Source organism: Tinamus guttatus, unplaced genomic scaffold (genome assembly GCF_059628265.1).
Source record: "Tinamus guttatus ecotype Peru unplaced genomic scaffold, ASM5962826v1 Tinamus_guttatus_pri_ptg000044l, whole genome shotgun sequence".
NCBI classification, from domain to species: Eukaryota; Metazoa; Chordata; class Aves; order Tinamiformes; family Tinamidae; genus Tinamus; species Tinamus guttatus.
In genome coordinates, this window is record NW_028288578.1 from 1,441,449 (window position 1) to 1,458,620 (window position 17,172).

Below are 17,172 nucleotides of genomic sequence, written 5' to 3' on the forward strand. Positions count from 1 at the left end.
AAAACTTTGTGCTAGAGTATGATGAAAGGCAGGACAAACAAAGTTTTGCTTTAAATAGTAGCCCAGGAGGAGAATCTCAATGTAAAAGACTCCTGATAATAAGAAAAAAGTCATCACATTCTTCCTATGATGATAGGTCTCAAAATTATTAATTTTGCTTGTCCTGTATCATATCTTAGGGCAAGCTGCTTTTCCCGACTGAATTGTAACGTGAAGTTTGGTTCGGTGGGTTTAACTGAAGCGTAGCTATCTGGAAAGGGCAGTGTTATCTGTAATAAAGTAACTCCTTCAAATTTACTTTCTTGATCTTGTACTTTGGTTGGGCTGCCAGAGTCTTAATGCCTGGAAAAGAATCTATCACCCAGGGGCTCTCATTTTTAAGGACTCCATTTTTTGAAGGGCTGGATGGCGTCATCTCCCCGCATCAGTTGTGTTGATGTATTCCTGAGAGCGAGCCAACCTGAGCCGCCTGCTAATTTCCCATCTCTTCTTCCTCTGATGATCGTCCCTGGCTCAGCGAGATTTCGGTTTTGCTCACTGGTCTCTTCTCTCCTTGCCCTCCTTGAGCTGTATTTTCTAAGCACCAATTTCTCTCCAAAATTAAAGATGAAATTTAAAGATTAGGGGCTGCAGGTTTTTTTTTTTTTCTTTTTTCTTCCAAAGGCATTTAGATGTCTTATGTTCATTGATTGAGTTAGGCTTCTAAATCACCCAGAGCAAACTAGCCACCCTTCCAAAATTGTGTGATGTGAAATGGCAGTTTGACTTTTAAAATGTTCTACATTTTAATCACCTGCTGAGTGATCAGCAGCACATGTAATAAATACATTGTATGCAGCATGGACAGGCCAGGTGGCGGGTGATACAAGGGATCTCACTGACTGGCCTCAGTATAAATGCCAGAAATATCAAAAACCAGGCGCCCCAGTCTTAGTCCCAATCAATTCTAATTACTTGAGTGGTCTGACTCCAAATTCATATGTACCATAGTGTAACTGAGGTCAGGATACAGTACATGATTTTTATCTTAATTCTACTTTAGTACCTTAAAGGTCAAACTGAGCATCACTCAAGGAGAAGATGTAAGGTCTTTCTTAATTATTCTTCTTCCTATGCCTTAAAGAAAGGGATGCAAGATTGTGCCTGCTGAAGAGCATGTTATCACTGGACATAATGGAAATTTATGTTGCAAAACAAATGAAGAATGAGCGAGCCATTCCTGCAATAAACTCTGTCTTAAGTGAACCCTGCTAAGCTTTATGGAAGCAGGGTCAGACCTGAAGCCTCACAACCCTCCCAAAGTCTTTGCAGTTACAGCTGCGCCAACCTCCTGCCAAAGCCCCAGGTCCAGCCTAGACCAGAGGGGCTATCTCCCCTCTCCAGGCAAGGATTGCTCCCATTTTTGGCTATTGACAACTGCACCAGGTAACAAGTCCAGAAAATGTGGCATTAAATCTCCATGTTCATCTGCAAAGGTTCCTGCTCTCACAGGAGCCATCGAGTGGGACGCAAGGCTGGAGCCTTCGTCTGCCATTTGCCTATGACTGTCCCATTTGACTGGCCAAAGGGGCTGTAAAGCATCCCCAGATACAAATTTTCCTTGCATGCTAGCAGTAGCATTTTGCTTCGCTGTTTAATCCAACCCAACTCAACCCATTTTGCTCTAGTTTAATCCAACCCAACTCAACCCATTTTGCTCTAGTTTGATCCAACCCAAACTCCAGTAGTTTACCCTGAATTATTTTGCATCGACTTGAATGACTGTATTAGGTAGAGAGTGGAAAGGCGTGTTCAGAAATTGGTTTTAGTTTCACTGTGTTACAGACTGTTCTATATGCAAAGTATTATCATTAACTGCATATACTTCCAAGTTACCTGCACAGAAGCCCACACCAAACTGTTCCTTCTCTCAAGGCAGCAAGCACAGTCTTTGTGCAAACCCAAGAGTCATCCCAATCCATATTCGTTCCACTCATTTCCTTTTTTTGTTATCTCTAAGTGTTAACTGCTGAAAACAGGAGTATGAAAACCCAGCAAAGCTAGTGAGAGCTGATTAAAATTCAGCCCACCGCATCACCCATAAATAGGAAATAAAGAATACTTGGCTGTGATTAATTGACCATCAATGGCCATTGCTGCTTCCTGTGCTCCATACAAACACAGTTCGTGTGTTTACTCAGTGCACCAGAAGAGCAACAAGCAGATCATTCCTATTTATCAGGACCTGGGATTTAAGCAAATGCTAACAGTGAGGGGCTGTGTGATTGTCTGCAAGTACATGCATGTACAGCTCTTTTTTCTGTCTGATTTTCAATATTCATGAGAGAATCAGACCTTTCATTTTTCTTCATAACTGTACTTATTGTCAATAGAAGAAGATAAACCACTGAGGGCAAATCTCAGCGTAGCAGGCTTTAGTTAAGGATTTTTTGAATCATGAGAATTAATAATAACCATACTGTTAATAAAAAATATGTACCTGATGCAAAGTGTTGCAACTCAGCCAAATGAGACCTATGGTAGTATCATCATCAAAAAATAAAAATTAAAACAAAAAAACCCACAGACCTGTAGTTTGAAGCATTGACAGATACTAGATTCAGTTGCCCAGGTGCGAATACACCTTTTTGTTTTTAAATACCAGCTTGTTTGTGGTTCTGCAGAGCAGAGCTGCTCCATTGAGTCCCTGGCAAAGCATTTCTCATTTGCTGTGATTTATAGTTCAGGGCTGGATCCACTGACAAAGGATCCAGCCCTTTCATCCAGCCCTTTCAGCCTCCGGTATCTCTGTGTGCTGGATGCGCCAGGCACCTCGCTGATAGATCAGTCGTGTAGGAGTTGCTGCTGCGGTGCTGGTCCAGGAATGGGAGGCGAGATCCAGAAGCTTGATCCCTCTGCCTCCAGCTTCCTGAATGTCCTTAAACAAAACCCTTGTCTTCTGCCTGTCCCAGTTCCTTAGCTGATAGTAAGTGATGGTGAACTACAAACCTCTGCAAAGACACTGCAGACCAGTGCTGAATAAGAGCTAGATAACAATATTATAACAGTGTTTGCTGCAGACTCCCCAGGACGAGAATCACAGCTGGCTATGAAAAACAGGGAACATCTAATGTGTGCACCTCTATACCCCTCAGCTTCCAGCCAGCCCCCAGCAGGGACTGCATGTGCCTGCACTTTGAGAGCCCGGGCACCAATTCCCTTTTCTCCCATGGGTCTCTTCCCCAGGTAGGTCTGCTCATACCTGCTGGAGAGCTGAACCAGGGGGTTACCAGCCTCCTGTCTCTTGGAGATGCTCTGGTACCATCGTAGGGCCCTGAGCTTCCAGGTTGTTGGCAGAGATTGCGGAGCCATAGGGAGCCTTCCCCGGGCCTGCCTGCATAATTGTAAAACAGTCATTACCTCCACCACCACCACCAGACAGCTCCTTCAGAAAAAATAAAGCTCATGCCTAAAGATGTTATCATGCATAATTCAGGGGAGGAAATCCATACTGCATTTAAAAGATTACATCTTATCATCCAGGGTACTTATTAGCTTGATGATTTAAAAGTACATGGGGATAGATTCTTTTCTGCTATTCTGCACCAACATCAATGGAGTTGTGCTGATGAATGATTAGCCCCGGGGGCTGGTTTTGGACAAAATTGCTTTTCTAACTCCGGAACCAGCCCCGTCCGGATTGGGATGGAGCCGACACACCGTCAGCAGCCCTGGGCCTCCTTGGGTGCTCGGTCTGTGTCATTTACGCCAGGCTGCCATTTGTGATCGTGTCAGAGACTGTTTTGTTTGGTGTTTATATTTGGTTTGTTTAGGTCTGTGGTGGGCAATAACAAGGGTTAATGGTGCCAAGCACCCCTGGTTGATGTCTTCTTGGGAAAGCAATCGCATCCCATGTGCCCAGCAGGGAGAAACACAGAGAACTCTAAGAAAGTGGGGTCCTCTCCTGACGTTCACCGCAGTCAATTCCTGCCGTCCCACAGATTCACCCATTGTATTGAGGACATGGGACTATCTAATAGCATTGGGGCTGTGCTGTTTACAGCCATTTCAGTCACCAGTCCTCAGATGAGTGTTCTGGTAAGTCTCATACTGCCTGAGCAGCAGCTTGATTCAGGAAGAGGGTTTACAGAACATGCAGTGTGAGACCGACTGGAAAGGAAGCATTTTGTAAAAACTCTTCTCATATTTTCAAAGCTGAAATCCAGAGGAATGAAAGGCCTCCATTTCACAGCCATTAGTAATTACCACTTACTGTCTGCCAACAGTTGCCTGGGAGCGTTTCATGAAAACGTGAATATTTAGCCAAGAGCCCATCACGTCACTCAGCTCTCTGCTGTGCCCTGCCCCATGGAGTCGCCTTCACTTCATGTCCCTTGTCTGCTCTGCCACCCACTTCTGTCCTTCAGTTCACTTCAGCTACCTCAGTCTTGGGCCACCATATAAGAAAAAGCGATTTCCTCGTGAGGAGCAATGTACATTGCTGTATGAATCAACACTATTTTGAGATAGAATTACCAAGGATTTTTGAGTGGTGCATACGAAACACGAAGAAATATTCCCTACCTTATGCTGAGGATGGCAGCATCAGATCCTCAGAATTCTGGAAATTTCCAAACTTTCAAAAACTCTGTTTAGATTGACAGCCAAACTGAAGAGACCAAAAGTTTCACCCTCCTGTAGTGATGAACTGCAGGCTAAGAGCCACCCATTGCTATTGATTACCTCTATATTCTAAATAGCATCCAGAGTTAAGTTAAATTGTGATTCTCCGTTTTTTATTCTATCCTTCTCTTCCTCCTACTTCCACTTTCTACTTCATAGAACTAGACTTGGGACCAGTCTACCAGCTGCTCAGACTCCTCAGGAACGTGACCAATTGCGAGGGAAAGGAAATCCCCTTGGGAAAGAAAGAAAGGTGCTAAGAATCAGATGCATTTGCCAAAAAATAACTTTCCGATAAAGAACTTCAGATCTCCCTACAGAACTGCAGTCTGCATTCAGCAGTGCAAATGGGAGCAGTGCAAATGGCTTACACATTTATTGCAGTGTGGTTCAATAAAAGGGCTTGGCTTGTAACAGCTACATCACCCAACGTGGGCAACATTGTGGGCATAAAAAAAAAGAAAAAAAAAACACAATAGGAATTTCTTCATCCCTCCTTAAAATAGAGCATAAATGCTCTGGAACAATCTCCAGTTATCTCAGTGGTACACATAGGGAGCAAAAACAAAAAAAAATCCACCACCTTCACCTAGCACCGAAGGGAAATGCATACAAATACTTAGCATTTGTTTAGGCTGCTTTGGCTGAAAATATCAGGTGTAACAGCCCTAAATGTGCAAAATGAACAGGGGACTCTTTATACTTAGTATAACTTTACATATGTAACAGAGGATCACAGTAGGACATTGGCTCCCTTCCGACTTCGGGAGAGATTTCTTCTCCAGCAGTAGAGCTGGCTCCAGCACTTTATTTTTCTTCCCAACGCTAGCTGGTAAGAAAATCTTCCGTAGTTTATCCAGGCTACTCGTACTGCTGTTTAGATTAATTTGGTTGGTTTCTGTTCACATTGCTTCCAAATTGTAAATTTCGTGCATTGCTGGCAAAGCAGCTTTTTTATTATTATTATTTTGCAAATTTTGATTTTTAAAAAGTTTTTCAATGACAAAGAACCGCCTCTAACCAACAGCTTTGTGGAAAGCAGGGGCTGCGCCTCGGACGTTTTGTCACCTGTCCCCGTGATCCGGTTGTACCTGCGGTTCCTCTGGCGGGAGGGCTCGGCCCCGTGTCCTTGCTCTGTCCAACGCGCGTCCTCCGCACGAGGCCATAGATAAATCAGCGCCGCCTGCGTTAACTTGCCGTGACAGCCCCCGAGTGCTGCCCCGGTCACTTCCACTGCCCTTGGGTTGCGCCTCAGATGGGGACGAACACGAGTAACGAGACAGAGGGAGCCCCGTGGAGCTGCTGGTCCTTGCTCCCCTCCTTTGGGCTCCCAGGTGCTCGTCCTACGTGGGGACATGCTGGGTAGCCCGACCCTGGAAATTTGCTCTTTGCTGTGAAACCACCAAGTACAGCCCATCGGATACTGGTACGAGAGCACAGGTAAAGCCCTCCTCTTGCTTGCGATGTGCTTTAGTCTCTCTGTGCTTGCACAGGAATATTTCAAAGGGAACACACAAAAAAACCCAGCCACATCCAGTGTTTGTAGCATATGAAAGGAAACACGACACTTAATGGATCATTACCACCCAATGCCATGTTTGGGCTGCTGAGAAAACTAGTTTAACTTTGTATGAAAAGAGACAGACAGACAGACAGACACACATATATATATGTAAAGCACACGCATATAGTACAGGAGGCAAAGAGGGAAACTCTATCTACATTTGCGGTATCTTCCAGCACCAGGTAAGAAAAATCTTTTTTCCTTTTAACCTGGTGCTGTATATACATTGTTTCCTTGCAGTCTGTCTCTAGGTTATAGCAGTTCACAAGGATTTTTGAGCAGATGTGTTATTCAATTACTTCAGGGCTTTTCCATTTGTAATATTATGAAGCAATGATAGCCAGCAGACTTCACCTGTCTTTTAGAGATAGCCAGCCTGGTAATTTTAACTCTGCCCATTTTATCCACACCAGTAAATCTCATAACATGGTTATAGAGAGATTCCAATTTTTGTAGAACCCTCTCCCGGGAATTCCTGTATACAATATTGCCATAGTCTGTAATGGACATAACCTGTGATTGGATTAATGTTTCCCTAGTGAAGAAGTCAAAGCATTTCATGTTCCTATAACTGGTTTGCAGCTCTGCAGTAAAGGTCTTTGGTGTGGCAGAGAAAATAATTGCAAACGCAGCCCAAATCAGAATATATAATCCCCTCACAGCGAGGGTCCGATTCTACGCAGTTAGTCTGCCTGCACGGGGGTTTGTAGCAGGATTTTCTTGTCAGGAGAGCAGAATGAACAGAAAACAAGTTAATTTCAGCATTTTAATATTCATGACTCAGCTCTGGTTTGAAGCAAGGTAAATTCGCTGTCACTTCTCCCAGGGAGGGCCCTCCAGCTCCCCAAGCATGGAGTGGAAACAGGGCGATACAGAACGGTTCCGGCCTCTCCCGAGGAAGAGCCCTCCACCTGTGCTCAATAAAAACCTGCATTTCTGCAAATTCAAGTGCCTGGTTTTGGGCCCCATATCGGCTTTGGAACCATTTGAAATTCATGGCATCCCCTTACCTGAGGGTAAACATGGGGAGCAGGCCCAAGGGTAGACAAGGGGAGTAGGCCTGAGGGTAAAGAGAGGACGTAGGCCTGAGGGTAAACAGGGGCAGTAGGATGGAGGCTATAGGGAGGTTAAAAAGGGCTGTTAGGAGTGATGAAATTATCAGAAACTGATTATTTAAAGTCTTAGTGTTTACTAAGAACTGCCCTTAATTTGCTTTACATTTCTCCAAACCTGTTTCAATATTTTTATAAAATATTCATGGAAGGAGGTATAATTGTTGTGAATTATACAATCAGAAGGAAAACATGGTCCTTTTTTTGGACATCTCCTGAACTATTTGAGAGTTGTTGCTGTCACTGCTTTGTAGCAAGGTCATTTCTTTCAATACCATGCAGATGGCTGTCCTCAGAGTCTGTCTATACATGGTTTTCCCTGTGATCACCCTGGTGCCTTCACTTCCCTGTTTATTCCCTCTTGCTCCCCTCTCAGTGCTTTTTGGTGTATTTTTCTCAATTCAGCTTTCTCATTCCATCAATTTATGCAATTCCATCAGTTTATCTCAGAAAGGAACAAAGCATATAGCCCCACTCCTAAGTACTGCTGTTTTCTTTTTCTTTTTTTTTGCATTATGTTTGAATTGTTTTGTAACATTTGTCTTAAGCAGCATTTTGATATGTAGAAGGCGCACAAAGTCAAACCGTAAGTGGTCTTGCCATGTATTCCCCTGAATATCTACTGAGCAGGAGTAAGGTGAGGGTAAAGAGTGATTTGGAGTTATTCAAAACCCTCCTGGATGCCGCCCTGTGCCACGTGCTCTAGGTGGCCCTGCTTGAGCAGGGGGTTGGACTAGATGACCTCTAGAGGTCCCTTCCAACCTCAACCATTCTGTGATTCTGTGACCTGACATGCTGGCAAGTGAGGAGCTAGGTAAGAATTGAGTACACAGTTTGCATTGCTTACATCTGAAACACAGCTCGCCTTCTCTGTGAAGAAGGGACTCAAACCATAGCAGCCCAGAAGTAGCCTGTGAAGCAGAAACTGTCTCCTCAGATGGAAGAAGATGAAGCAGAGACTTCCAGCAAGAAGCTTCGCATTTTCAGGTCTCACAAGTCTCCCCAAGCATTTGTAAGGTGAGGGAGGCAATGGGGAGCCCCTGTCATGCGAGCTGGCTGTGAGGCGGCAATGGAAGGCTCCCATCCCAGCCACCTGGAAGAACCTTCAAGACACCCACCTTATTGCTGAACCACCAAAAGCAGAGGCCCGTCTCCAAAGGAAACACTACAGATTCACTCTATGGGGTTCACATGAAACATGACAGGGATTTTAGGTTGGAAAGATGAGTAGGAGCAGCTGTGGCTTAGTGCACTAGAAGGTGCAGGAGACAAGTGTAGTCAGGAAGGAAATGGAAAACAAGAGCAAAGAGTTTGAACGCCACAGGCTGGAATGAGGATGGGGAGCGCAGTACAGGTGGGCTGCCCAGCTGATGAAAAGGCAGGTGCTCCTGGCATGTAACCTTATGTTTGGAAGTTACGGGATTGCTAGGCAGGTGGAAAGGATGGGAAGAGGGTTGCCAGCATGGGAGCTGACAAATGGGATGTCATCGTTTCCCATATGGGTAACTGCCTGCAAGCTGTGCTCTCCATCCTGAGAGCTCAGCAGAACGGAAGCAGCTCTTGCAGAGATAAGGAATCTTGTTTTAGTCACATCAGGCCTTTACTTAGACTTGGAAAACACAGGCAGAGGGGCAGGGTGTGGGTGGTAGGAGACAGTGAGAAACAGAGACAGTGATTTCCAGGAAGATCCAGTTGTTACCTCTAAACTAAAAGGATGACTCGATGAGTTGGATGACAGAGGAAGCCTCTGAGAACTGACAGCAAGACTCCCCAGAACCCACGTGTCCGCTTTCCAGTTTACAAAATGACTTTGGGAGCCTTTTGGAGGAAAGGAGAGAAAATGAGACAACACACAGCTGCCTTTATCATTTTATTCATACATATTTCTAGAGTTTACTGGCTAAACTCATAGGAACTAAGCAAATACCTAAAATTCTTTTTTCATATATGCATACAGATATACTTAAAGCCATTCAGAAATAAATAATTCTGAAAGTTTATCTTTTTCTCCCCTGCAAGGAATATATATTAAAAAGAAAATTCTCCCAGAAAACCAACTTTGCAAGTCTGCCACTAAAGTCCTATAAAATGATGGTCATAAATTAACATTAGATTAATTCAAAGGAGAAGTTATCCCCCTTCCGCATACCTTCTAATCCATATCTCCAAGAGGTCATTTTAATTATCACACTGTCACTGCTATTCATTACTGTGCATTTGGAGACAGCAAACCAGCACTGTGTCTTTTAGATGCTTTGGAATTCATCATATTAAGGCATTTCATTCTCCATAAAAACACACACAGTTTAACCCCCTCACCTTGAAGCTCTGGCAACATCAAGTTTGTTATGTGTTTTAAATAACTTTCCTTTAAGTGCGACATCTCTTCCTTTTTCAACCAAATTTTCCTTATTGGAGAGAAAATACCCAACTAATGAAAGCACAGCTAATGACTAGGTAACACATGGGTGCAATCAGCTCAAATTCTGTCCGATCCCCAGCAGCTGGTCCTTTTTCAGAGGCATGCAAGCACGGATTTCGGCCCTGTCTTGTGCCTGCCCATTCCTTCTGATTGCAGTAATGCTGAGTGGAGGGAAACCACCTGACAGTGGCTCACAGAAGACCTGCCTGGGTGTTGTGGTAGAGCTACTGAAGCCTGTGTGAGGCCCTGAAACACAGGACACATCTTACCCTTGACCCTGCTTGCTTTGCGCTTCTCCTGTATTGAAAAGAGTCCAAAAGAATAAGCACAGAGCTCTCGTCCATCCCTTATGGCACAGATACAGAGAAAATGAGCCAAAGGTATTCAAAGACACAAGAGAACATATGGGGGCCTGTTAGATTCCAGCAGCATAAATATAACCTGAGCTTCTTTCAGTTCGTCTTAGGATCAAACCTTGCTTCAGTGTTGGTCATACCCAGATTTAGCAGTTCTACAGTGCTGGAAAATTTGTGAGTATTTCCACAAGGGACAATAAATTTAAGTTTCCTGGAAGGTCCGTTTTAGCTTATAATTCTCATTTTTTCTCATAGCTCCTCATTTCTCCCCAGGATACATTCATCTCACACACAGCCCAGCTTGAGAAGCCAGCTGAGTGAAACCAACTCTGCACTCTCACTAGCACAAGAGTTTCAGGAGCTGCTGCTTCTTCAGGGCCACCTCCCTAGGAGAGGCCAAGTCACTCATTTCACAAATCTCTCTTCACCTTCAGTCTGCCTTCATCCCTTCCTTCTCTATCCAGTGGGGCTCAACTCTTCTCTCCTTCAAGCCACTGCTGCAGCTCAACTCATGCAGGAAAGAAATCAAGCCAAACTGCTTGCAGAGGCTCCTGATGGGTTCACTTGAGGCACTTCTAAGTGCACTTTCCCTTCTGACACTCCCTCAGGGTCACCTTCTGCTTTCCAGATGGAGAACCACTGACCTACAGCATCAAATCCACATCACAGGTAGATCTCCTGTGATCTCCTATTAGTCACACAAGAAACCAGACTGCCTAGTGACAGTGACTGAGCAAAGGTTTCCTGTGCTGACAAGGCTACACTGGGACTTTCATGTGGAAGTGGCACAATTCCTTTGCTTTGAGCTTCTCAGTATCTCAATGTGATGGTCCATCCCTGTCAGTGTTTATCTCTAGCTTGCACTGCCTCAGTGGTACATCTGGACCCCAGCCAGCTATGGCCAGAGGACCAAGGTTTCCGCCTGTTAGGCTGGTCTTGCAGCGAGTTTCGTGCCTGCAGCATGACAGGTGACATCAGCAACGTTCCTCCTACGACCCCTTTCCACCTGAGAGAAAAGCTGGCCATGCAGTGGAGGATGCAGCACACTAAGGAGCACACACGCGATTCTCAGGCGCTCTTCATGCACACGGCCTGCACTAGCACATGCAATCAGCACAGGAGCTTCGGAGGCCAGCGCTGCAAGGAGAGACAAGCATGGGGCAGCAGGGAGTCCCTCGTCTGCTCATCGCACGGATTACCCCTTGAAAGAGAGACAGGGGCTGGCAGAGAAAGCGGAGGCTCGCTTGTTTGAACAAATAGCTTTTCAGACGCAGCAATGATTTCTCTAAATCCATCGGGTCGCTCTTTTTTTCCCAGAGATGAGCCACAAGAAAGGCCTGAAATTGATTTACCATCTATAAATAAAAAAGAATCAATAGTAAAATTTCTAGCTAATTTTCCTCTCCCTCTTTCCCCTTGGCCTATTTGTTATCTGAGAAATACTTGTCTGGGAGAAAAAGAGACGCGTTATCAGTTGCAGACCCTGGACGTGCTCCTTTGCCGTGGCCCCGTGCGCCCCTCCTAGCATCCCATGGAGAGCGTCGGCTCCTTGAGCTTCATCTGGCTCCTCTTCTCCGTCTTGCTGCCAGCGCGGCTGCTCCCTTGGTCCTGCTGGGAAGGGCACTTAAAAAGCGGCAGTTTCTCCTTCCTGCCAAAGGAAGAAAGAGAGAGGACAGGTACACTGAGCCCTGGTGCTGCACCCATGCCGGAGCACTCAAAGCACCATGTGATGGGACGGCTTCGAGCAGACCCGCTCTCCCTGTCCTGTCTAACAGCAATGTGAAACTCCAGTTGTCCCTGTCGTTCGCAGCCTGGTGCTTCCAGTGCGCCTTTTGGGCCGTGCTCCTAGCAAAGCAGTAGGGGTTTGGCTACTGACCTTGGAAGGAGCCAAGTTAAGCTAAATGCAAAGGTTTTTTGCAGTGACACTCTGGAGACAACTCGCAAAGATGACACAACCTCAGAAACGGCTCCTCAGCTTGTCTGGGGCAACAGACCTGCTTTGCAAGGCTTTGGTTCCTGACAAGCCTTGCTACTTGTTTCCCAGAAAAAGTGCTGCCAGGCGTGTGTTTGCACTGTGCATGCGGGATCTCAAAGAAAAGTAAATCTCTTTTCCCTATTATCAGTTAACTCTGCAGCACTTTTACCCCACATACTTGTATCACCTCTTTGCTTAAAGACCTTAATTAATCTCCTCAGAGCCTGGTGCCGTTGCCACCTCTGCGCCCACGGGGTTGTGTTTTATAGAGTGACGGCTGCAGAGGATGGGGCGGCCTCTGCCCCTGCGTGTCTGGCTATGGAGAGAAGGCAAAACCCCTGCATCAGGGATCTCGCTTTGGGCTACGGCCACGGAAAGGCACGAGGAGAGCAACTGGGCTCTCCCTTCCCAGCCCGAAGATGGAGAACAGTCCTCTCCTCTCTACCTTGCTCTGTCGGCCGTGGGCAGCCCAAGCTCTGCCTGTTTTCTTCCCTCACCCGTTTTAGCTCTGCCTGGGGCACGGGCAACGAGGAACCTGCCTTCCCCACTGCTCCAGTGCTCACGTCCTGGCTCCACCAGCGCAGCCTGAACCGCGTCTCCGCTTCCGTCACCAACCCACAGCACGGCAGTGTTTTGGAAGGATAAACACCGAGACAAAAATAAATAAATCAGGGCCCTGGGAGGGAGACCTGAACAGAGAACAAGCAGTTTCTTCCCTTGTGCCTGTAATTGCACTGAGACCTTCCTGGACATCGCTGGAGACCCAAGCGCAACAGCAGCTGTGGGCCTGATGGAGAATCCCACAAGGCAGACAGGGATGCAGGTCACTGGATCCAGCGCTGCCCCTGTCGCTGCTGCAGCTCTGGGGCAGAGAGGAGCCAGGCGGGAGGCACAGCCCTTGCCTGGCTGCCAGTATGGGATGGACGCTGCTCCACGCAGCCTTTCCGCCGTTCCTGCCCCATCTCTGCAAGGGAAGGGAATGCAGAAATACAAGCCATGCAAAGAGGATAAAAATGGGTCTTAAACCTCCCTTGTTTTTCATGAGCTGGGTAACACAGAAAAAGGAAACCCTTGTTAACCAGCAGCACTTACAGGTGGGATCTTAGATGGTGGCATTTTCAGCTATCCAAGCGTCCACTCAGCTGAAGCATTGTGAGTACCAAGCCCTCTGTTCACATGAGCTTCCTGTGACCAAGTGGGTTTTGGATGTACAGCCAGCTGACAGGCATCACGACCGGAGCGCAGCTCTGCTGCCTGCTCACTGCACACACAGCGGCTAATCCTGCCGCCATGCAGACTGTTCTGCAAATTGAAATCTCGGAGGCACAGCAATTACAATTCCAAATTTATACCACATCTCTCAGTCAGCTAATTGTACATCCAAAAAAATCACCACTTGAATAATCTGAATACATTCACCTTTACTGCTAACCCTCCCCCCACAAAAAAAAATCTGTGTTGTGATCTCAATGCAGTTTTGAGTTACAGAACCCCATGAGAAAAATGCCAACCTTTGATTTCAGCAGCAAAAATGCTCCTACCTAAATACAGCAGAAGCATAATGCACATTGAGGTCTAACATCTTGGCACTCTTGTGCTGCTTTTTTTTTCCTATTCTTCAAACTGGGGACACTCCTGTTGCTTGGTTTAGCCCTCAGACACCATGCAGAAACACAGGCTCTATATACACTTACACCAAATGTGCTGCACGTGGTTAACATATAAAAAAAAATGTGGGTATTTTTCTAGGAAACCTTAGATTTTAAATGTCTTAAAACGAAGCGGCCAACTTACAAACCAGGCTAATATTTTAGATGAGCTGAGTTTTAGACCACCACTTCCCAGAGGACAAGGACCCTCATAGCCCTTGGGGTTCTGAGCTCTTTTATTGAATTTTGTTTCCATACAGGGAAGCAAGTTGAGATGAGGAGCAATAGATTTTAATTAGCAACTTTGCCGCCTGCAAATTAAGGAATGCAAAAACAGAAGAGGGTTCTGTGTTTAAATTACAAAGGGAGGAGAAAAAAATGCCATGTGACTGGGACCAAAATGAATCACTAAGGCTTGCAAATGGCTAATCTCCAAACGAAGAAATCTGGCTGCTGTCACGTAGCTGCTGATCTAATTTCTACACTTTCCCCCTGCCCGCGTTTCTCTCGCACGCGTGCAGGCCAAGGACCGACGCGCGGCCGCACCGAGCGCTCCCCGCTCCGGGCTGCCCATTAGCCGGGCCCAGCTCTGACACTGCAAGGGGAGCGCAGTATTTTTCTGGGAATGCCTGACAAGTTTCAAATATAAAAAGCACAAATCAAATGACCCGGCGGTAACGACAGCCAGTGCCCTGGCAGTTAGATAATGTGCGTGCTCCAAAGCAAGGCCAATTAGACGCAATAAAAACAAATTTACAATGGCAGAGCAAAGGTCAGAAATCCTCAGCCATTACAGTGGGATTGATTTTTTTTTTCAGTCGGTCACCAGTGTGGTCACCAAAGCCTGTTTCCAGACAGCGAGCAGAAATTCACACTTTTGCTAGGTGACCACTCGCCTGCTACAGCAGCTGGCGACTTCTGGGCCTCACACAACCTGCTCGTGCGCCGCGTGGAAGGTGCCAGCGCTACGTGACTGCCTCAGCGGGTCTGCACGCTGTGGCAGCGCCTTTCTGAATGCAGGAGCTGGTCTGGCCTCCTGCTGCCCAGGAGAGTTTGCAAAGGTCTCTACTGCAAAAGGGATTTGGGATTTCTGCTTGCAGTGCTAGCAGAAAATGACTGTTGCTGGAGTTTGCTCCAGTTGGTTAGCAATACGAAATCAGGATTGCCTGCTGTCTGCATTAGACATTCCCCACATAGACACACTCTGTACATAGCAGCTCCCTGTGCCTCCAACCTGGGTATTCTGCCCTGCTGCTTGGAAGGGTTTGGTTATGGAATAACACGCAGAGCCGCTGTGAATCCACTTGGGCAGCCCTGGCTTCCTTGGAGCAACAAGCCCAAGGAAGGAAAAGACGACCAGCTGGGTATCTCCAGGCTTGTCTACATGAGGATGCCCAGGAGAGCTAATCCAAATACATTTAGGGTATAAATGTAAAGCTGATTAGTGAAACCACAGTAAGCTCCTATGTGGATATGCTCCTTCAGAGTTAAAGTAGCCATAATTCAATTTAGTCATTTAGCTCATTTCCAAAAGTAAATTAAGGTAAAGCAAATTAAATTAAACCAGCTGACAGCACCTTCATTTTGAAAGGGATTGCTAACATGGCCACAATCTACTTCGTACAGTAATTCAGATTAGTCTCCCCTGCAGGGCTGCCCACAGGGCTGTTGCTGCAGCCGTGTCTGTGACCACCTTCTGTGCAGGGACAATCTGAAAGTGGGACCGAGCATTTGCTGTGTGTGCTTAAATCCCGGATGGAATCATTACAACCGGCATTTGGATTTCTAAGCGCTCGACAAGGTAATTGTTGTAATGTGGTATTTTGGTGAGCCCTCAGCTGGAAGCTGGCCAACAGCGCAAATCTCCCCAAACGCCGTAAATGGATCTTTTTTCACCGAAACCCACGCAAATGTGTCACGGCTTAAAATCTGAAAGGTTTTCTTCAGTGACAGCTACAAGTATCAAGAGTTGCATAAAATGTGCAGACGCGTGTGGGAGTGAACTGACAGATTATAATTACCAATAGAGAAGGGGGAAAAAAACAAAAATTAATTTCTGAGGCAAAACATATAATTTGCCTTTAAACCATAGTAATGCTCCCACTACTAATGCAATTCACAGCCCTGGAATCAGATTGAAGTTGTTTGACAACTTAGCGGTCTTTTTTTGTCTTGTTTGTTTATTTATTTATTTATTTTCCTTCTAAAGCTGCACTGGCCAACGTGGGAGGATAAAGCTGAGAGCTTTTTTTAGATGCTTGTATTAGCTTTGCACTGTTTGTACATGAAAGAAACCAGGTAAGAGGGAGTCTGCAGGCCCTGGCTCCAAGGCATCCTTTTTATGCTGGCTGCGAGGTACTCTACCAGTGTAACACCACCTCATTTCATTTCTTCCTTTTTCTCCAGATAATAAGTGGTTACAGTGGTCTTGAAGGTCTTTTCCAACTGTAAGGATTCTATAGTTTTGCTGGGCTTCTCCAGGGGCAGCACTGGAGGAAAGGGAACACACCGTTTACTGCACCACGTCTGCACCACTCAAGAGGCACTGCCAGCAGTGTTTATGGAACTGGCTGTGTTTTGGTGCCTTGGGATGCCCTGGGAGTCCCTTCAGCATCTTGGGAGCGTAGCAGAGTGACCTGCTGATGTTGCGAGTAGCCAGGGGAGGACAACAGGCTGATTTTATCCACCATGGCAAACAAACTGCCCAGACCTACACGTGTCTTCAGGATCGCTTTGAGGAACTTCTTGAATTCCCAAGTCAGTCTTATTTTCCAGTAACAAAAAATGGAGACACAACTTGTTCCTGGTGGCAGTGGCAGCTTCCTAGAGTGGCTTGTTGCATAAGCCACCTACTGCCTGGTTTACTGGGCTCTGCCCTCCTCTCTTAGCCACTGCTAGTGGGAGGGGAAAAGATGACAAAATGGTGAGTTAAGTTGACGGGAAGAGAGCTGGGGATGGCAGCAAATAGATACTCTACAGAATGACAAGAAATGGCCAGCTACATAAAGCAGACTTCACTCTCTGCTCTCACCTCAGTCATCAGCAAGTCAAAGAAAGCACAAAGACACACAGCTAAAACCCCCAAATTACTGTAGAGAGAGATTCCAGGCTATGTCCCTGTGCAAGAAGCCATCCCTGTAACAATGCAATGCAGGAGCAACAACTCCAACACTAACTGGTGGGTAACCCACAGGCCTTTGGATCCGATGGGTGCTTCTGGTGTCCACACAACTAGTGCCCTCCACCTCCGTGGGTGATGGGACAGCCCCGTGGGCCTATCCAGCCTGCTGGACACACAGCTGTGAACTCATACATCATCATTAAGGCTGCAAAGTCGAGCAGCAAAAGGAAAGAATTGGCAGACTAAAGGCTGTCAGAGCAATTTTAATTCAACCTCCTGGCGGATATGCCTTCTGATGCGGTCTTTAATTA

The 17,172-nt window shown here is 46.2% G+C and overlaps 1 protein-coding gene across 1 annotated transcript in view; it reads right to left on the reverse strand.

Annotated features, from left to right (window-relative positions):
* Positions 1-11,327: 11,327 nt before the first annotated feature.
* The window catches only part of LOC148595956 (cytosolic carboxypeptidase 6-like), a 208,945-nt gene continuing 203,100 nt past the window's right edge, over positions 11,328-17,172 (reverse strand). The window contains exon 7 of the mRNA XM_088536768.1: positions 11,328-11,764. Coding sequence (XP_088392894.1) covers positions 11,638-11,764 — 127 coding nt within the window. The 3' untranslated portion in view covers positions 11,328-11,637. The remainder of the gene's footprint in view (positions 11,765-17,172) is intronic.